The sequence below is a fragment of the Macrotis lagotis genome, chromosome 4 (assembly GCF_037893015.1).
Source record: "Macrotis lagotis isolate mMagLag1 chromosome 4, bilby.v1.9.chrom.fasta, whole genome shotgun sequence".
Lineage (NCBI taxonomy): Eukaryota > Metazoa > Chordata > Mammalia > Peramelemorphia > Peramelidae > Macrotis > Macrotis lagotis.
In genome coordinates, this window is record NC_133661.1 from 274,113,158 (window position 1) to 274,135,086 (window position 21,929).

The 21,929-nt window shown below is 38.0% G+C and overlaps 1 protein-coding gene across 12 annotated transcripts in view; it reads right to left on the minus strand.

The window, feature by feature from the left end:
- Positions 1–3,976: 3,976 nt before the first annotated feature.
- PLEKHH1 (pleckstrin homology, MyTH4 and FERM domain containing H1) overlaps positions 3,977–21,929 on the minus strand; it is an 80,925-nt gene continuing 62,972 nt past the window's right edge. For 7 of the 12 annotated variants that reach the window (XM_074236072.1, XM_074236069.1, XM_074236070.1 and 4 more), the window contains 9 exons: positions 21,073–21,250; positions 19,436–19,591; positions 16,959–17,059; positions 16,008–16,149; positions 11,578–11,720; positions 11,314–11,443; positions 10,006–10,092; positions 9,566–9,712; positions 3,978–9,133 (listed from right to left, as the gene is read on the minus strand). In XM_074236072.1, the coding sequence (XP_074092173.1) occupies positions 8,972–9,133; positions 9,566–9,712; positions 10,006–10,092; positions 11,314–11,443; positions 11,578–11,720; positions 16,008–16,149; positions 16,959–17,059; positions 19,436–19,591; positions 21,073–21,250 (1,246 nt within the window). In that variant the 3' untranslated portion in view covers positions 3,978–8,971. Of the gene's footprint in view, positions 9,134–9,565; positions 9,713–9,965; positions 10,093–11,313; positions 11,444–11,577; positions 11,721–16,007; positions 16,150–16,958; positions 17,060–19,435; positions 19,592–21,072; positions 21,251–21,929 lie in introns of all 12 variants that reach the window. The other 5 variants (XM_074236074.1, XM_074236076.1, XR_012478237.1 and 2 more) reach the window with 4 other exon arrangements.

A 21,929-nucleotide genomic window follows, 5' to 3' on the forward strand; every position in this document is an offset into this window, starting at 1 on the left:
AAAGCTTTTGACAAAATACAGCATCCATTCCTATTAAAAACACTAGAGAGTGTAGGAATAAATGGACTGTTACTTAAAATAATGAGCAGTATCTGTCTGAAACCATCAACAAGCATTATACTCAATGGGGAGAGGCTAGAGGCATTCCCAATAAGATCAGGGGTGAAACAAGGGTGCCCATTATCACCACTACTATTCAATATTTTATTAGAAATGTTAGCATCAGCAATTAGAGAAGAAAAAAATTAAAGGAATTAGAATTGGGAAGGAAGAGACAAAACTCTCACTTCGCAGATGACATGATGGTCTACCTAGAGAATCCCAAGAAATCATCTAAAAAACTACTGGAAACAATTAGCAATTTTAGCAAAGTTGCAGGTTATAAAATAAACCCCCATAAATCTTCAACTTTCCTATATATGTCTAGCAAGGAAGAGCTAGAAAGAGAAATCCCATTCGAAGTAACCTCAGACAGTGTAAAATACTTGGGAGTCTATTTGCCAAGAGAGACTCAGAATCTTTTTGAAAACAATTATAAAACACTTCTCACACAAATTAAATCAGACTTAAATAACTGGGGAAATATCAACAGCTCATGGATAAGGAGAGCTAATATAATAAAAATGACAATTCTACCAAAACTAAACTATCTGTTTAGTGCCCTACCAATCAAAATTCCAAAAAAAATTAATGAGTTAGAAAAAATTGTAAGTAAATTCATATGGAGAAATAAAAAGTCAAGAATTGCCAGGAGCTTAATGGAAAAAAATGCAAACGAAGGTGGCTTAGCACTACCCGATCTAAAATTATAAAGCATCAGTCATCAAAACTGTTTGGTATTGGCTAAGAAATAGAGTGGTGGACCAGTGGAATAGACTAGGTGTAAAAGTAGGAGATGATTATAGTAATCTGCTGTTTGATAAACCCAAAGAGTCCGGCCACTGGGATAAAAACTCCCTCTTTGATAAAAACTGCTGGGATAATTGGAAGTTAGTATGGAAGAAACTTAGACTAGACCAACATCTCACACCCTTTACCAAGATAAGATCCAAATGGTTACAGGATTTAGACATAAAAAACAATACTATAAGCAAATTAGAAGATCAAGGACTAGTCTACCTGTCAGATCTATGGAAAGGGGAACAGTTTATGTCTAAGGAAGAGTTGGAGAACATCACTAAAAACCAATTAGATGATTTCGATTACATTAAATTAAAAGGCTTTTGCACAGATAAAACCAATGTAATCAAGATCAAAAGAAAAGTAGTAATTTGGGAAAAAAATATTTACAACTAATGATTCTGACAAAGGACTCATTTCTAAAATATACAGAGAACTGAGTCATATTTTTAAAACAAAAAGCCATTCCCCAATTGACAAATGGTCAAAGGATATGCAAAGGCAATTTACAGATGAGGAGATCAAAGCAATCCATAGCCATATGAAAAAATGCTCTACATCATTAATTATTAGAGAAATGCAAATTAAAGCTTCTCTGAGGTACCACCTCACACCTCTCAGATTGGCCAGTATGACCAGGAAGGATAATGATCATTGTTGGAAGGGATGTGGGAAATCTGGGACACTATTACACTGTTGGTGGAGCTGTGAACTCATCCAACCCTTCTGGAGAGCTATTTGGAACTATCCCCAAGGGGCAACAGAAATGTACATGCCCTTTGACCCAGCAGTACCACTGCTGCATCTATACCCTGAAGAGATGAGGAAGAGGGGTGGAAACATTACTTGTACAAAAATATTTATAGCAGCCTTGTTTGTGGTGGCAAAGAATTGGAAATCCAGTAAACGTCCTTCAGCTGGGGAATGGTTTGGCAAACTGTGGTGTATGTATGTCATGGAACACTATTGTTCTATTAGAAACCAGGAGGGACGGGATTTCAGGGAAACCTGGAGGCATATGCATGAACTGATGCTGGGTGAGATGAGCAGAACCAGAAAAACACTGTACACCCTAACAGCAACATGGGAGTGATGATCAACCTTGAAGGACTTGCTCATTCCATCAGCGCAACAATTGGGAACAATTTTAGGCTGTCTGCAAAGGAGAGTATCATCTGTATCCAGATAAGGAGCTGTGGAGTTTGAACAAAGTACAAGGACTATTCCCTTTAATTCAGAAAAAAAAACCCAGATGTCTTATTGTCTGATCTGGTTACCTCTGAGAATTCTGTTCTCTTTAAGGATATGATTTCTCTCTCATCACACCCAATCTGGATCAAGGTACAACATGGAAACAAAGTAAAGACTGAGGGAGTGCTATCTGTGGGGTGGGGGTGGGGGGAGGGAAGCAAGATTGAGGGAAAATTGTAAAACTTAAATAATATCTTTAATAAAAATTAAAAAAAAAGAAATGAGTCCTTTGTCAGAATCATTAGTTGTAAAGATTGTTTCCCAATTTACTACATTTCTTTTGATCTGTTACAGTGGTTTTATCTGCAAAAGCTTTTTAATTTAATGTAATTCAAATCATCTGGTTGGTTTTTGGTGATGTTCTCCAACTCTTCCTTAGTCATAAACTGCTCCCCTTTCCATAGATCTGACAGGTAAACTAGTCTTTGATCTTCTAATTAGCTTATAGTATTGTTTTTTATGTCTAAGTCCTGTAACCATTTTAATCTTATCTTGGTAAAGGGTGTGAGGTGTTGGTCTAATCTAAGTTTCTTCCATACTAACTTCCAATTTTCCCAGCAGTTTTTATCAAAGAGAGTTTTTATTCCAATAGCTGGACTCTTTGGGTTTAATCAAACAGCAGATTACTATAATCATTTCTTGCTTTTGCACCTAGTCTATTCCACTGGTCCACCACTCTATTTCTTTTTTTTTAATTTATTTTTATTAAAGATATTGAGTTTTACATTTTTCCCCCAATCTTGCTTCCCCTCCCCAACAGAAAGCACTCTGTCAGTCTTTACTTTGTTTCCATGTTGTACCTTGTTCCAAATTGGGTGTGATGAGAGAGAAATCATATCCTTAAAGAGAAGAGTAGTCTAAGAGGTAACAAGATCAGACAATAAGCTCTCTGGTTTTTTTCCTAAATTAAAGGGAATAGTCCTTGAACTTTGTTCAAACTCCACAGCTCCTTACCTAGATACAGATGGTACCCTCCTTTGCAGAGAGCCCAAAATTGTTCCCAATTGTTGCACTGATGGAATGATCAAGTCCTTCAAGGTTGAACATCACTCCCATGTTGCTGTTAGGGTGTACGGTGTTTTTGTGGTTCTGCTCATCTCACTCAGCATCAGTTCATGCAAATCCCTCCAGGCTTCCCTGAATTCCCATCCCTCCTGGTTTCTAATAGAACAATAATGTTCCATGACATACATATACCACAGTTTGCTAAGCCTTTCCCCAATTGAAGGACATTTACTGGATTTCCAATTCTTTGCCACCACAAATAAGGCTGCTATAAATATTTTTGTACAAGTAATGTTTTTACCCTTTTTCCTCATCTCTTCAGGGTATAGACCCAATAGTGGTATTGCTGGGTCAAAGATACCCTTTTTTGTTGCCCTTTGGGCATAGTTCCAAATAGCTCTCCAGAAGGGTTGGATGAGTTCACAGCTCTACCAACAGTGTAATAGTGTCCCAGATTTCCCACATCCCTTCCAACAATGGTCATTATCCTTCCTGGTCATACTGGCCAATCTGAGACCACCACTCTATTTCTTAGCCAATACCAAAGTTTTGATGACTGATGCTTTATAATATAATTTTAGATCAGGTAGGGCTAAGCCCCCTATTTTTGTACTTTTTTTCATCAAGTTCCTGGAAATTCTTGACTTTTTATTTCTCTATATGAATTTACTTACAATTTTTTTCTAATTCATTAAAGTAATTTTTTGGAATTTTGATTGGTAGGGCACTAAACAGATAGTTTAGTTTTGGTAGAATTGTCATTTTTATTATATTAGCTCTACCTCTCCATGAGCAGTTGATATTTGCCCAGTTATTTAAATCTGATTTAATTTGTGTGAGAAGTGTTTTATAATTGTTTTCAAAAAGTTTCAGAGTCTGTCTTGGCAAATAGACTCCCAAGTATTTTATATTGTCTGAGGTTACTTTGAATGGGATTTCTCTTTCTAGCTCTTCCTGCTGTATCTTGCTAGACATGTATAGAAAAGTTGAAGGTTTATTTTATAACCTGCAATTTTTCTTAAATTGCTAGTTGTTTCCAGTAGTTTTTTGGGTGATTTCTTGGGATTTTCTAGGTAGACCATCATGTCGTCTGCAAAGAGTGAGAGTTTTCTCTCTTCCCAATTCTAATTCCCTCAATTTCTTTTTCTTCTCCAGTTGCTGAAGCTAAGATTTCTAATACAATATTGAATAGTAGTGGAGATAATGGGCACCCTTGTTTCACCCCTGATCTTACTGGCAATACCTCTAGCCTCTCCCCATTGAATATAATGCTTGTTGATGGTTTCAGATAGATACTGCTAATTATTCTAAGGAACATTTCATTTATTCCTACATTTTCTTGTGTTTTTAGTAGGAATGGATGCTGTATTTTGTCAAAAGCTTTTTCAGCATCTATTGATATCATATAATTTCTGATAAGTTTGTTGTTGATTTAATTGAGTATACTAACAGTTTTCCTAATATTGAGCCAACCCTGCATTCCTGGGATAAATCCTACTTGAACATAATGTATTATCCTAGTGATAACTTGTTGTAATCATTTTGCTAACATTTTATTTAAGATTTTTTCATTTATATTCATCAGGAGATAGATCTATAATTTTATTTCTCTGTGTTAACTCTTCCTGGTTTAGGTAACAGCACCATATTGATTTTATAGAAAGAGTTAGGCAGAGTTCCATCTTTCCCTATTTTTCCAAAGAGTTTATATAGAATTGGAACCAATTGTTCCTTAAATGTTTGCTAGTATTTACTTGTGAATCCATCAGGCCCTGGAGATTTTTTCTTAGGGAGTTCAATGATGGCTTGTTGAATTTCTTTTTCTGAGTAGGAACCCTGAGGTTCTTCATAAAAACTATAACTTCTCTCCTATAGTGTTTGAGAGAGTTGACAACTCATAGAAATCATAGAGTTGGAAGGGACCTCAGAATCCCATAAGAAAGCTCCCTTAGGATAAGTTCAGTGAAGGTATTTATTTGAGGCCTCACACAGGAACCAGCTGTCTTCACCCAGGAAGACAGCTCAAAGGAGGAGGTGAGTTTTTAAAGAGTAGAGTTGAGGTAATCAGAATTGCTAGAGGTGAGGTATATAGGGATATGTAAATGAAGGGTGTAGTTCAGATTGCAAAACTGAGGTAATTAAGGATTTGTAGTTGAAGTGATATAGCTAGGGCTTGGTCTGGGATCCTTGGTTTTATTGATAGGGTTTTGTCTTGTGCCTGGGGACAAGGATGTACTGAGTCCCTGGGCAGGGTACTTCACTGAAGTTCTTTGCTCTCTGTCACTTTTCTTCTCAAGGAATATTCATTTGGGAAACAGGGATAAAGGTCTTATCTGTAACTTTCAGATTGACTGTCTTAGTGATGTCCCTTCCTTACTAGGTCCCTTCCTGGGAAGGGATATGATTTAAATTGGAACATATGGGGAATTGAAGGGATGCATACAAGTCCCTATAGGGGTGTAGCTATCCAGGGCTACCATTTGGAGTTTAATAGATTCTAGCCTAGAGGATACAGATCAATCCTAATGAGCAGATTCAGGATACATGGGAACCCATGTTATATAGTGTTAAATTTTAATAAAGTTTTCCCTATTTTGAGCTGAAAATCTGTTTCTGCAACTTTGTTCCATATTTCCAAATACTATTTGAAGTCAACAGTCATGTTCTACCAAGTCACCTCACAATCTTGTTTACCCATCTAAAAGTTGAGGGTCAGTCATACCTCTTGGGGGGGTGATTTTGAATATTAATATTAGCAAGGAATATTTAGAAATATTTTAGTACATATATTGCTTTCCCTTGTGATTAATGATTTATAAAAACTCTTAAGAAAACTGATTGCCAGCCACATATCTTGGAAAGAATTTGAGGGTAAAAAATGGATAATCATTTAGGTTTTAGGTAGAGAAGGAATTGACATGGGCCCTCATAATTTCTGACAATTTAATTTCTATGATCTCTGTGGGATTTGTTTATGTTGGTGCCTGTCAGGATAACAAGTCGCTTGTCTTCCTTAGACAGCTACCTTTGTGATATTTCAGTCAGATTGATATACTCTTCTGTGATTTTCTTTTGTCACTACTGCCAAACGGAATGCAGGTAGTCTCAGATAGAAATGACTTGTTGCTAGGTGAAGCTTGGTATTCTGATACAGATAGTAAAAATATCAAAAAAAATGATTTTTAAGGGAGCTTTTCCCCTTTTGATTCCCTATGGACTGGGGGAAGTAATGCAGTTTTAAGAATAGGAAGTAATTATTTAAATTGAATAAGCTGTTCCAGTCTAAAGCATTTTAAAGTATTAACTTTCTAGCCTGGCCTGTAACCTTCTGTCAAAGGAAACAACAATTGTGGAGATGACTTGTTATCCCCTATTACCAACACAAAATGCCAGCTGCCTCTGGTGGAAAAGTAAATTTAAGAATCCTAGGAGTAAGGAGCACCCCCTTCCCTGGATTTCTGGCCACTTTTGACTACTGACCCTTCTTCCTACACAACTCCCATAATTATTGTCCATAGAAGCAATGCTTATAGATATGTAGCACCTGCTTTTTTAGCAGTCACAGATAGTGAATGCTGGCCTAGAAAAGGAAATAATTGCCTCTAAAGTCTTTGGTATCCTCAAATGTTTCAACATTAGAAACAAGGTTTTATTGGTGAAAATGACATTTTTAAAGATACAGTATTTGACTTGCAGCAAAAACCTTCCATATGTGTCATTTCCCCCTTTAGAATATGAGCACCCTGAGAATTAGGGACAATCTTAGTTTTTCAGTTGTGTCCCCAGTATTTTATATAGTGTGATTAATAATAAATGCTCAGTAATTAATTCATTCTACATAGCATTGTGGAGAAGGAAATGGTAACCACTCTAGTATCTTTGCCAAGAAAACTCCAAAAGGATTCATGAAGAGTCAGATAAAACTGAAAAACAATTAAACAACAATAACAAAGCAACACTGACAAACTTCAGGTTAGGGAAGAAGAAAACAAACCTAGTGAAAATAATTCATTTTTTGATTATTGGGAATACCAATATTTTATTATTGCAGATGAGATTATTCCCATTTGCCCTGTAGGTAGGGGGTCAGGACTTTATGAACTAAGACTGAAATATACCCTGCCTTCCACCTCAGTCCTGGAAGGAGGATTATTTTAAAGGTATCTTAGATGAATCTTCATTTCTTAAGGGAAAGAAAGTGGTGGGACAAAGTACAGTAAAGGTTTATAGTGCTTAAATATGTTATTAGAAGTGTTTATTATCTTGTCCTTTCCAGCTCAGAGTGCATAGCAGGGATTTTATAGAGCCATGGCCTCTCAGAGAAACTAGGTCCAATAACTCCATCCAGTAAAGGGATTATTGATAACAATGACAGGTCTAAACTTAGCCTTTGGGTGGAATTGCTTTTTTCATGCAGCTACCTCTACTCTCTTCCTCATAAATGTTGTCTATTATAGAGTGGAAAATGAAATTGTAGTCTTATTAAATGTTGGGGGAATCATATGGTTTTCTTTTCTTTGACCTTGGAGGGAGTATGGAGACCATACTGCCTTGGTCCCAGTGGGGAGGTAAAAATTTGGTGGTAGGAAACAAAAATGAAGGAAACTTTGAATTTATTTCAGTCCTTTTTTTTTTTTAGATGAAAGAGAAATTACAAATTCCAGTGAGCTTGGCTAATGCTACATTTCTACTATTTCCATTAAACTAACTGCCTACAGAAAGCAATACTGTTCTTAAAGGCTAGGTCAAGGTCACAAGCTTTAGAGGTCCAACAAAGCTGCAAAAAAGCAGTGTATTGGACCTTCAAAGACCAGCAGAAATCAGTGCATAGTACTCTGTTCACAGTGATGATGCTTATTTTCAAAGCATTTGGTTCAGTGATTAAACCCAGATCAGAAGAGATAGTTTGATAAGGGTCCCAGGACAACATAGGGCAGTGAAGTTTGCCCACAGTCTAGAGTGCCTCAGTTCCTACCAAGATTAGGACATCAGGCAAAACTACAGCTGCCATATAAGTAAGTCACTTACTCCTATGCAAGGAATTGAGTTTCTTTACTCAGACTTATTGGAGTCTGAGGAATTCCATTGTTCTCTGTGATTCCTTAAGATGATTTGAGATTCGGAGATAAGGGTTAGTTTTCCCTCTCAAAAACAGGGAAGAAGTCCATTCTTTCTCCTCCATCTCCTACCTTATCAGCATGGAAAATAGAACTTGTTGACAATTTCTAGGCCTTTACCACAAGGTCTGAAGAGGTTGGTTTGTATCATCAACTCTGAAGTGACTGTTAGAAAATCATCTGCATTTTAAAATTCAGAATGTGTAGGATTTAGAAGTATTTTTCTTGTCAAGGGCAGTGTCCTGGATTCTGAATGATGTCTTCACCTAACCCCAATTCTCTTGGGAGATCTGGTAAAATTGCATTCAGAATTTGGCTATTTGAGTATTTGACTTTAGATTTAGGAAAGCCAGGAGCTGAAACTCAACACACCAAAGACAGGAGATTGTATGGGCATTATCATCTGCCTGCAGAATTGGTAAGAATTTTTTTTTTTGCAAGGCAATGGGGTTAAATGATTTGCCCAAGATCACACAGCTAGGTAATTATTAAGTATCTGAGGTCTGACGTGAGCTCAGGTCCTTCTGACTCCAGGGCTAGTGCTCTGTCCACTGTGCCACCAAGCTGCCCATTGGTAAGAATCTGAAATAGGCACAAGGCATGTGTGGAAGTTAGCTCAAAGTAGAAGCAGAGACACAGCAAAACTTCACCAAGACCCACAGCACAAAGTGAGGGGGAGAGAGGTGGAGGAACGATGCTCATAGGAGTGTTGGTCCCTTGGTACTATTTGAGGCAGAAGCAAAGAACTGTTTTTTATCCATTTCTGGGAATTGTTGAGCAGGTGGTATATTAGGAGATGAGACTGAGATTTTGGAGCAATGGTTCATGTAGCTGGCCATCATGAATGTTAACTCTGCAATCTAGGAAGAGGGGAAAAAATGAAATAATTGTAAAATCTAGAGATGTTCAAGTCTACCTGGACACTTTGGATTACTGCCTTACATTTACACATAAGTAGTGACATCTTCTGGCCTATTGCAACTTGGTCTCTTATATGTCTTAGAACTTGGAGGGAACATAATACAATCTATTGGGATCTGGGTTTAAGTCCCAGCTTTGCCACTTATTAGCTTTGTGTGTGACCTCATCTGTACTGCAAAATGAAAATAAATATATTTTCATGACCTCACTGAATTGTCATAAAAATCAGATATGATGTGTGCTTTATAAACCCTACCATGTCATAATGACAGCTATTATATCTGCCAAAAAATATGAAACTCTTGTCTTTGTTCCTTCATGGAGCTTATAAAAGGTCAGGGTAAATTGTCCTGGCAGCTATTCAGACCCACCTTAGGAAGTGCCATCTGGAAGATCAGCTTCTCAATGTTGCCTTTACCAGAACTCTTATCTGGAACAGGTCTGATCACAATCATAAAATCCTCCTGGTAGCCACCAAAGGTCATCACCAAGGAGTAGGGGTGAGTGGCTTGAACTTGCTGGAGAAAGAAGGCAGTTTGTAGGTGAGTATAAGAGCTCCTAAGAGAACCTAGGAATCAGTGGCAGGCTATCATCTTGCTAGGTGTCTAGGCACTGGTGGTCTCAGCTAACTATGGATTGTTTCATCACAGTTTGGAAATTTACACTTTGAAAACCATAATATGCTTCACACATAAAGGAAGACTTTACATAGGGAGGTATAGAGTTTGTGGTAACCAAATTCAGGCCTAAAGTGAAGAGAAATGGTAATACCTGAGAGAAGAGGGAATTGGGAAACTACTTTTCTCAGTACCATTGTGTTGTGGTCCAGGATACTGACACCATCTTCATTCACAGCAATCCATACTAGAATATTCCCCTTAGTAGAAAGTTGGGTGGTCTAGGGAAATAAAGAGCAATTTGGTCAACAGCCTGGGTCCTGCTTAATATATTGGATCTTTGTGAAGATCTATATGGATGTACCTATGGAGCAATTATTTGAGCAAGTTCTCTTTTGGTTATGGGATTCTGGTTAGTCCAGAGTGTCCCATTAAGAAGATGTATATAGTTGGCTTCAGGCAACTTCTTGGGGTTTTAAAGGAAATGGAGGAGGGGCAAGGAAAGAAGAGAAGAAACAAATTTGCTGGGGAGGAGAGATGGAGAGGATTTCCAGTATTCAAGTTTTGATTATTTGATTCATTGGGGCAAGATGCTATTGAATCTGTGACTTGAGATTAAACTCATGTCAGATAATTGAGATCTGGTCTTTATTGTATGAAACTGAAGTAGATCCTTATGGAATACCAAGAAAGAAATAAACAATTATTAGAGATTCTTAGTTTTTCTAGATTTTACCTTAAAAAATATTCCTGGGGGATATAGTAGGTCATTAGTACTTTATTGTAAATGAGTTTACATGATTTAGCTTTAACCTTTGTCAGGAATGATTAGAAAATTGAGGAAGGGGAAAGAACAGGCCACCCTGAGATGTGAACATCAGAGGTGAGTTGGTACACTAGTGCCCTCTAGTGGTGAAGAACCATTGTGGGTAATACCCAAATAGCAAATTACTGGCCTGATCTTAAGTGCTCTTCAATTGAGCCCAACATACTACTTTTATCAATGAGGATAACTGAAACCTAGAAAGGAAATATGATTTGTACAGGGCACCCCGAGAGTAAGTATTGAGTCCAGAATTCCAATTCAAGCCCCTTTGACACCAGCTCCAGTAGAATCACCCACTATGTTGTATGGGTTCAGGGATGAAGCCAAACCAGATCAAACCTAGGCAGCTGAATTCTGGCTCATTAGTAAAATGAGTAGGGCAGGGAAATGTATAGGAACCAATTTATCAATTAAATTTTGACCCCAGCCTATGATTGGCATGAAAGGGCAGGAACAAAACCTTTCAAACTATAAAAGAGCTTGTGTTTTGGGATTTCCCCCACTCCTCTCTCCCACCATGAGAGAGATGTGCCATTTTGTTAAACTATTTTAATAAAAAAACATTAAAATCAAATTAAAAAAAAACCTAGGCAGCTGAAAGAGAAGGAAGCTCTAATAGGTTCTAGTAGGTTTCTGATGTATTGTGGTATATTTTTTCCAGGGGCCACTGACACACCTGAGCAGGAAAGAGTTTAGCACCAAATAAGGACCACTTTCGAGCCACGGTCAAGTAGATACGAATGCACTCGGTTGATGAACAGCCTTGCAGTGTTGTCCATTTTGAGGCTAGTGTGTGTGCCAGGTGTCTATAAGAAGGGAGGGGGAAGAAAAACTCATCATTGAAGGGCTCAGATGTAATATTTATGTGGCAAGTCTTGCTACTACCAGATCATCTCCCCATACCACCTCCTATATCATGCTGAGTTACTGCCCATCCTACCTCAGCTGTTCAGAGGGGGCACCATATCTATATCTCCTGGGGTAGAATCTATCTAGGACCAATTGGAGGAGATGCTGAGCCTTGGAGGGAGCTGTTCCCACAGGACCAGGAAGGTTAGGCTTCTTCAAATCCCCATATTCTACCTGTGTAGGGAGTATAGACGCATTAGATCTTAATTACAGCTATAAGCATGTTCATAGGAAGGAGAAGAAAGGTTCTTTGAGAAGTGGAATTTACAATTCTTTTGAGAATGGAGAAGTGACATTAGTCTACAAGAGTGTATTGTTGAAATGGACCACCTCTTCAAGCTATAAAAACATAAAGTCCTAATAAAAAATGGTACTTGCTTATAATTATATAGTACTTTACTATTATCAAATATGTTTCAGGGGCAGCTAGGTGGTGCAATGGATAGAGCACTGGCCCTGGAGTCAGGAGCAGGATCTGAGTTCAAATGTGGCTTCAGACACATTTAGCTGTGTGACCTTGGGCAAATCACTTAACTCCACTACCTTGCAACCTCCCCATGATATAAAATATGTTTCATCATCATATTTAATCTTGCAAGCAATTCTCCAATTAAATACCAAATTAGAAATTCTAAAAATTAAAGGAGAAATTAATAAAATCGAAAGCAAAAAAACTTGAATTAATAAATAAAACCAAAAGTTGGTATTATGAAAAAACAATAAAATTGATAAACCTCTGGTCAATTTGATTAAAAAAAAGAAAGAAGAAAACCAAATTGCTGGTATCATAAATGAAAAAGGTGAACTCACCACCAATGAGAAGGAAATTAAAGTAATAATTTGAAATTAGTTTGCCCAACTCTATGCCAATAAATTTGATAATCTAAGTGAAATGGACGAATATTTACAAAAATATAAGTTGCCCAGGTTAAATGAAGAAGAGATTAAATACCTAAACAACCCTATCTCAGAAAAAGAAATTCAACAAGCCATCATTGAACTCCCTAAGAAAAAATCTCCAGGGTTTGCTGGATTCACAAGTGAATTCTACCAAACATTTAAGGAACAATTGGTTCCAATTCTATATAAACTCTTTAGAAAAATAGGGAAAGATGGAACTCTGCCTAACTCTTTTTATGAAACCAATATGGTGCTGTTACTTAAACTAGGAAGAGTGAAAACAGAGAAAGAAAATTATAGACCTATCTCCCTGATGAATATAGATGCAAAAATCTTAAATAAAATGTTAGCAAAATGATCACAACAAGTTATCACTAGGATAATACATTATGTATGATCAAGTAGGATTTATTCCAGGAATGCAGGGTTGGTTTAATATTAGGAAAACTGTTAGTATACTCAATTATATCAACAACAAACCCATCAGAAATCATATGATCATATCAATAGATGCTGAAAAAGCTTTTGACAAAATACAGCATCCATTCCTATTAAAAACACTAGATAATGTAGGAATAAATGGACTGTTCCTTAAAATAATTAGCAGTATCTATCTGAAACCATCAACAAGCATTATATTCAAGGGGGAGAGGCTAGAGGCATTCCCAGTAAGATCAGGGATGAAACAAGGATGCCCATTATCACCACTACTATTCAATATTGTATTAGAAATGTTAACTTCAGCAATTAGAGAAGAAAAAGGAAATGAAGGAATTAGAATTGGAAAGGAAGAGACAAAACTCTCACTCTTTGCAGATGACATGATGGTCTACCTAGAAAATCCCAAGAAATCATCCAAAAAACTACTGGAAACAATTAGCAATTTTAGCAAAGTTGTAGGTTATAAAATAAACCCTCATAAATCCTCAACTTTATATATGTCTAGCAAGATACAGCAGGAAGAGCTAGGAAGAGAAATCCCATTCAAAGTAACCTCAGACAATATAAAATACCTGGCAATCTATTTGCCAATACAAACTCGGAAACTTTTTGAAAACAATTATAAAACACTTCTAACACAAATTAAATCAGATTTAAATAACTGGACAATTATCAACTGCTCATGGATAGGTAGAGCTAATATAATAAAAATGACAATTCTACCAAAACTAAACTACCTGTTTAGTGCCCTACCAATCAAAATTCCAAAAAATTAATGAGTTAGAAAAAATTGTAAGTAAAGTCATATGGAGAAATAAAAAGTCAAGAATTGCCAGGAGCTTAATGAAAAAAAGTGCAAAAGAAGGTGGCTTAGCCCTACCTGATCTAAAATTATATTATAAAGCATCAGTCATCAAAACTGTTTGGTATTGGCTAAGAAATAGAGTAGTGGACCAGTGGAATAGACTAGGTGTAAAAGCAGGAGATGATTATAGTAATCTGCTGTTTGATAAACCCAAAGAGTCCAGCCATTGGGATAAAAACTTCCTCTTTGATAAAAACTGCTGGGATAATTAGAAGTTAGTATGGAAGTAACTTAGATTAGACCAACACCTCACACCCTTTACCAAGATAAGATCCAAATAGTTACAGGACTTAGAAATAAGAAACAATACTATAAACAAATTAGAAAATCAAGGACTAGTTTACCTGTCAAATCTATGGAAAGGGGAGCAGTTTATGACTAAGGAAGAGTTGGAGAACATCACCAAAAACCAATTAGATGATTTCGATTACATTAAATTAAAAAGCTTTTGCACAGATAAAATCACTGTAACCAAGATCAAAAGAAATGTAGTAAATTGGGAAACAATCTTTACAACTAATGATTCTGACAAAGGACTCATTTCTAAACTATACAGAGAATTGAGTCATATTTTTAAAACAAAAAGCCATTCCCCAGTTGACAAATGGTCAAAGGATATGCAAAGGCAATTTACAGATGAGGAGATCAAAGCAATCCATAGCCATATGAAAAAAAGTGCTCTAAATCATTATTAGAGAAATGCAAATTAAAGCTTCTCTGAGGTACCACCTCACACCTCTCAGATTGGCCAATATGACCAGAAAGGATAATGATCATTGTTGGAAGGGTTGTGGGAAATCTGGGACACTATTACACTGCTGGTAGAACTGTGAACTCATCTAACCCTTCTGGAGAGCTATTTGGAACTATGCCCAAAGGGCAACAAAAATGTGTATACCCTTTGATCCAGAAATACCATTGCTGGGTCTATATCCTGAAGAGATGATGAAAAGGGGAAAAAACATTACTTGTACAAAAATATTTATAGCAACCCTATTTGTGATGGCAAAGAATTGGAAATCAAGTGAATGTCCTTCAATTGGGGGATGGCTTAGCAAACTGGTATATGTATGTCATGGAACACTATTGTTCTATTAGAAACCAGGAGGGATGGGAATTCAGGGAAGCCTGGAGGGATTTGCATGAACTGATGCTGAATGAGATGAGCAGAACCAGAAAAACACTGTACACCCTAACAGCAACATGGGGGTGATGTTCAACCTTGAAGGACTTGCTCATTCCATCAGTGCAACAATCAGGAGCAATTTTGGGCTGTCTGCAAAGGAGAGTGCCATCTGTATCCAGATAAGGAGCTGTGGAGTTTGAACAAAGTTCAAGGACTATTCCCTTTAATTTAGAAAAAAATCAGATAGCTTATTGTCTGATCTTGTTACCTCTTAGACTTCTTGTCTCTTCTTTAAGGATATGATTTCTCTCTCATCACATCCAATTTGGATCAAGGTACAACATGGAAACAAAGTAAAGACTGACAGATTGCTTTCCGTGGGGGGGGTGGGGGGAGGGAAGTAAGATTGGGGGGAAACTTGTAAAACTCAAATAACATCTTTAATAAAAATAAATTTAAAAAAATCTTTCAGGCAGTGCAAATATTATTATGCTCATCTTACAGATGAAAAAACTAAAGCCCAGAGAGGTTGTCTCATGCAAGATCACAAAGGTAGTAAGTGGGAGAACTAGGTTCCAAAAGCAGATCTTCTCACAATAATTATTTAATAAATGTTTTATGGTTTTTTCATTCAGACAAGAATGTTAGTGCTAGAAGGTACTTTGGAGTCTGAGCATTTACTTTAACCACTTCTTTGGTTTTTCAAATCTAGCTCTACCAGACCCTGGACCCCTATTTCTTACAGAGACAATTACTTCCTAGCAGATCAGCTTTCTGTCATCAAGGTGATGAAAAAAGTGCCATAGACTAGGCTAAAGGAATATTTCTTTTTCCTTTGTACTTCTAGAAGATAAAATATGTGAAGCAGCCTGTTTTTTCCCATTCTCTGGGACATTTAGCATACAAAAAGCCATGCAAAAGAGATATGTTCTCTGCACAGGCCTCTTAGAAACTGTTTCTTTCAATTCCTTAATTTTTTTTGTCACCGCCCTTTCTTAGGTCTTGTAAGTCCTGTTTCATTTTGTGTGTTATGAGTTGCATCCTCATCGCAGCAATAGTAAGATGTCATCCAGTCTATTTGGGCCTTGTTATCAGTGGTGTTTCACTTAGCTGATGGCAGATCACTTACCTGGGCCATCAAAGCAGCCATCTCAAGGGCTAATTCTTTGTTGACTGGGAATCTCCCTGCATTGATCTCATTGCTGACCTGGAAGGCAAGCAGAAGCCGCTCTTGCTCAGTTTCTCCTTTAACCTGATGCCGGAAATAGAGCCTGCAAAAAAAGAAGGAATGCATGGAAGGTTTGACTCAAAGAAATCAACATGGATACCTCCCAGGGACTAATAAAGGACTAGTTTTCTTAGGGTTGCTTTTACTCTTGAAAGAGGAAGGTGTGCTTTCCTTCTGTCCCCATCACCCTTCCCATAGGAAAAGTGTCATGAAGTGTGAAGAGGCCATGGAATGGAAGAAGGAGCCATGACGTAAGTTCATACCAACAGCAACACATACAAAGAAGGTCTTTTGGGGGTCCTCAAAACTTCCTTGGATTTAACTCTGAATAAGCTGGGTTTTCCCATTGGACTACTGAAGTAACAAGGTACCATGATACTAGGTATCATGATATATTCTGAATTAGATGAGTTAAGCACAAAGGAGACATTAGGTCAATGAGAATTTATTATTTTATTTAGGAGATGATCCCTGGAAAGGAACTGTTTATCTAGACAGACTGTACAATTTTAGTTTCCTCCTGGGTGGTGGAGCTATTTATCCAATTCACAGTCTTAAACTAGTAGTACTAATGGAAAGCTTCCCCTTTACAAGGCAGTTTACAAAGTTCCTCTACGAGATTGGTTTTTGCTGTTTTCATGAAGGAGGAAGAAAAAAAACGAAACCAGAGGGAAGGTTATTTAACCAGCATCACATCAAGAGTTTGGGACAAAAGTGAAGGTTAGAATGACCTCTTTAAGCAGGACTTGGAACTCTGGGCCCTTTCCCCACTTTATAAATTAGAGGAAATTTTGTTCAGTTAGGAGAGGGGACATGTTCCTTATATCCTATCCCATTTTCAGTATTCTAGACCTGTTTTTGTAAATCAGCTTCACAATCCGGTTGCTGCTTTCAGACTTCCTAGGATGAAGCTCTCTCAGAGATTGTTCCCACTTGGAAATGGCATCACAGATCTTTAGGATGAATCATAGAAGAGAAGGAAAGCAGTCATACATCCTCCATCCATTCTAATCGACCATTCCCCTTCAATTAAGTACCATCCTTCCCATTTCCAAAGATATACTGTCTGAACCAGGAATTGGAGCACAGAAAGATGAGCAAAGCTGTAAAATAAATATTGTGTGCTAAATCTGGAGGGTCAGCTGCTATTCCTCACTAAGCACTGAAGGGTTTGATTGAGTTTTATCTGGTTGATTTATCTGGTTATCCCTAGAAGGTGGCCACGGGTGTTTTCATAATTGAGATGGAAAACAAAGATGATAGGAACATCTGTTGGTACAAGAAAATGCCCTCATAATGGCTGACCTAGAACCATAACATCGAGTTTTCAGATTCCAAAGTCATACTTGGTTACCACCTTTCCTCATTAATAAATACTTAAGAGCTGCCTTTTCCCTCCACCAAATTTCCTTATTTCTGTCAAAGGCACCATCATCAAGTGTCCTACGTTTGCAATCTCATTACCAGTTCTTATTCCCCATTTTCCCTCACCACATGGATCCAAATCTTAAGATTTCTGCTTTCATGCCTTTCATAATCAACTCTTTTTACTAATGCATCTACCACCCATCACTTCTTGCCTAGACTACCTCAACAGTCAATTTGGTTTCTTTGCCTTAAGTTTCTCACTATTCTACTCTGTTGCCCAAGTGATTTTCCTAAAGCACAGATCTGACTGTACAACTTTCCTACTCTACTCAGCAAACTCCAGTGACACCTAATTGTCTCTGGGATGAAATATAAACTCCTTTGTTTGGTTTGTAAAGTCCTTCATAACTTAGCCCCAATCTCATTCCACTTTTCTTACATTTTACTTTCCTTTGTATACATTGCTATCTAAATGAATTGGTCTTCTCTTTGTCCCTCATACACAACAATGCATCTCCTGTCTCTATGCCTTTGTTCTGGAGATCTCTACATCTGAAATGGACTCAGTCCTCATGTTTGTCTTATAGAAGGTTTTACTCCTTCAGAACTTAGCTCAAGCACCAATCCTGTACAAAGTCGTGCTTGATTCCTCAGCTGTTAATGATTGTTCTTCCTAATTACCCTGAATTGAATTTCCACATATGTATAATACACAGACAATAGAGAGAAGGGACTTTTTCATTTTTTTTTGTCTGGCACACACAAGTAGATGCTTCAAAAAGCATTGTTGAGAAATTAGTTGATTTTATTTCTAGGACTATATCAATTGTAGGGCAGGAAGAAATTACAAAGGGGGCAGGACATTATTTTCACAGTCTAAGTAGGAGACAATCCCAGAAAAAATTTCATGAGAATTGCCTCATCATATTATTGTCATATAATCCAAAACAGGTGCTTTTTGGACCCTGTCCACAGGCATTCAGTTTCAAAGAGTCAAGATTTAATAAGGTGATTTTAGGGATCAGTATACTGTCTATAAAATAAGGCAATGTGGTGGTGGTGTGGAAAAGAGGAGAATCAGACATGGATCTGAGAGATATGGATCTGAGCACCAATGCCTTGGGCATGTAAAAATGTCCCAAACCTTAGGTGTAAAATGGAGATGACAGGATTTGTGCCAGGCATCTCACAGGACTACTGTGAGGATCAGTTGTCACACTGTTCTATAGGGTGCACTGTACATTATAAAGTATTATTATAAATGCAGGCAGTTAGGTAGCACAGTGGATAGAGCTGGTCCTGGAATCAGGAAGACTCATCTTCCTGAGTTCACATTTGACCTCGAAAATTTCTTAGCTGTGTGACTCTGGGCTGTTTGCCTCAGTTTTGTGTTCTGTAAAAGGAATTGGAGAAGGAAATAGCAAACCACTCTGGTATCTTTGCCAAGAGAACCCTGGATTAGGGTCACAAAAAGTCAGACACAGGGCAGATAGGTGTCTCAGTAGATAGAGCACCAGCCCTGGAGTCAGGAAGACCTGAGTTCAAATGTGAGCTCAGATACTTAATACTTATTTAACTGTGTGACCTTGGATAAGTCACTTAACCCCATTTCCTTGCAAAAACAAACAAAAAAAAGTCAGACACATTTGAAACACCAGACCATCCATGTCTTCATTCTTTAGGTTGTTCTCTTCATTCTCCTCCCTCTCCAATACCTTTATTTCTTCATCCCTCCCTTTTAGGTTCCTTCTATGTGTTGTCTTACTGAGGTCAAGGACTTTGTATTTGTAATTCCCAATGCATATAAGAAAATGCTTAATAAATACTTATTGACTTGACTTGATATCACAGCCCATGAAATAATTCTCCTAGTACAATCAATATCCCTAATGAGGTGACTGTATTTCCCCACAGTTTTGGAGAGAGTACAGCCAGAACTTAATATGGAGACATGAAATCACCTTAACACTTCCTTGTAGGTAGTGCTCCATGTCCTTGCCAGAAGGATCATCTGTGAAGAGTGAAAAGCCAGAGTAGAATGTCTTTCTCATTCCTATTTCCTGGTTCAGCCGATGGAGGAACTCATCCACAGTGGAAGAGCCATCAAAACCTACTACCTGAGAGGGCAGACAAATCTCATTGAAATGAAAAGTGATGAAAAGAAGTCCAAAGTAAGAGATGAGAAGATTTGTTATAAGGAACGTGGTTTGACAGAATTTACCTCTTTTACGAAGAGAATTATGCCTATCTGTGTCAGCCTATAGCAGAGGAAATATGAAGCAGATAAAAATGTTCTGTGCTGACCATGCTAAATAGTTAAGTTCTTCCTTTCTGAATCGACTTTACACTAATTCTGACTTCCATCCCATTGTTCAAAGTTATTTCACAGTAACAACCTGGGACCTGCCCATACTCCCATCCTACTGTTCAAAGCTGTCTTACCAAAAAGGGAGATAGGGGCTCCTGTCCAGTGTATTTTTTTAAAATTTAATTTAATTTTTATTTTTCCAAGGCAGTGGGGTTAAGTGACTTGCCCAAGGTCACACAGCTAGGTAATTATTAAGTAGCTGAGGTCAAATTTGAACTCAGGTCCTCTTGACTCCAGGGCCAGTGCTCTATCCACTGTGCCACCTAGTTGCCTCACCCGGTGTATCTTGCTGGTGGCCTCAGAGGCTGACCTCTATCTAGGGGGGGGAAGCTGAGGCACACAGACCCACCGAGATAATAGGGACTGCCCTCACTACTCTCAAACCCCTCTCAGAATAAACAACACACACTATATTACTCCTTAAAAATCTTCACTTTTTCTCTTAGCTTTTTTTGCTTATTTTCCTTAAGGGCAAAAACCCAATGGAAATGCATATATAAATGTAAATTCATTCATGTTGACTTGAACTCCTAAAGTCTTTCAGTGGCTTTTGTGACTTTTTTTCCTTAGGACTAGAGCGGGGAGGAGAGTAGACCTGTGATGTCATCAATATAAGGATCTCCCAGTGAGGAACTCCTCAACTGAACTTCATTCCACTTCTTCCTAACTCTGAGACTAGCTTTCTATACACTATCCCATACTGCTTCTTTGATGAATGACTTTGAACAATATAATTTCTTGGATCTATTCCTTGGATTCGTCCTTTATATAAAAGTGTTAGGAAGACCATTCCAATCCTATCACCTTCACATACATACAGGGCTTAGAAGGAAATGTTTTTTGTTCCTTCTTTTTCTCTTCCCACCTCCACCCTCATACTAGGCTAATTTTAATTGTTAATTTGCCTTTCCCAAGCCAGTCAATGATGTGATTTCCCAGGAAGCTAAATAAATACCCACTCAGGCCAAAAACAGTTTTCTGTGGAGTAGCTCGGTTGGGGCAGGAGGACCAAAATAGCAAGTAGAAGTAAGAGCACTGGGTTTGGAGTCAGGAAGACCTGAGTTCAAATTTAGCCTCAGACATATACTGTATGATCCTGGCCAAAACTCTTAATTCTGTTAATCCATTGGAGAAAGATATGGCAAACCACTGGTTCATGGGGTTATGAAGAGTTGGACACACCTGAACAGCAATAAAATAGGACCAGAAGGAAAGGACCTCCAGTCTTACCTGGTAGGTCCCATTGACAAAATGCACAGGGATGCTGAAGGGCAGGGAGTGGTGGTAGGGGTTGCGCAGTAGTATAGACACTATTTCCATTCGAGAAGGCTTGGCTTCCCTTTCCCCAGCCTCCAGAGTCCGTTCCACAGCTCGCTGGCAATAGGTAGCATATTGGCCAGTTTCACTTCTAAACAGAAAGAATAAAGGGACCACTGGAGATCACACTCATTTTTGCCATATTAAATCCCATCATGGGTATATTGCCTGCAGGCCTGAAAAGCTGTACTAACCTTGAGATGTGCAACTCCTCATGGTCTTTTACCATCCCCTTCCCCTGTATTCAGTCTCTTGCCAAAGTCTGTCTATTTACCTTCATAACATCTCTTGCCTACAACTCCTCTCCTCTTAACAGTACCACTACTTCCCTAGGATCCTTATCACCTCACACCTGGGTTATTTAGTGACCAGCTTGTTGGTCTCCCTGTTGCAAGTGTCTTCTTACTCCAGTCTATCTTCCACTTAGCTGTCAAAGTGATCTTCTTAAAGCTCAGGTCTGACCATGTCACTCCCCTACTCAGTAAAATTGAGTAGTTTCCTATCATCTCTAGGATCAAATATAATATCCTCTGGTTGGTGTTTAAAGTCCTTCATAACCTCACCCCATGTTTCTAGTCTTCTTATGCCTCCCTTCCTACTCCACATGCTATGAAATCTGGTGATAATGGCCTCCTTGCTGATTCTCAAACATATGACCCTTTCCCCAATTCTGAACAATTTTATAGGCTGTCCATCCCCCCATGTCTATAACACTCTTATCTCCTCAGCTCCATTTCCTGCCTTCCTTCAAGTCCCAGATAAAATTCCAC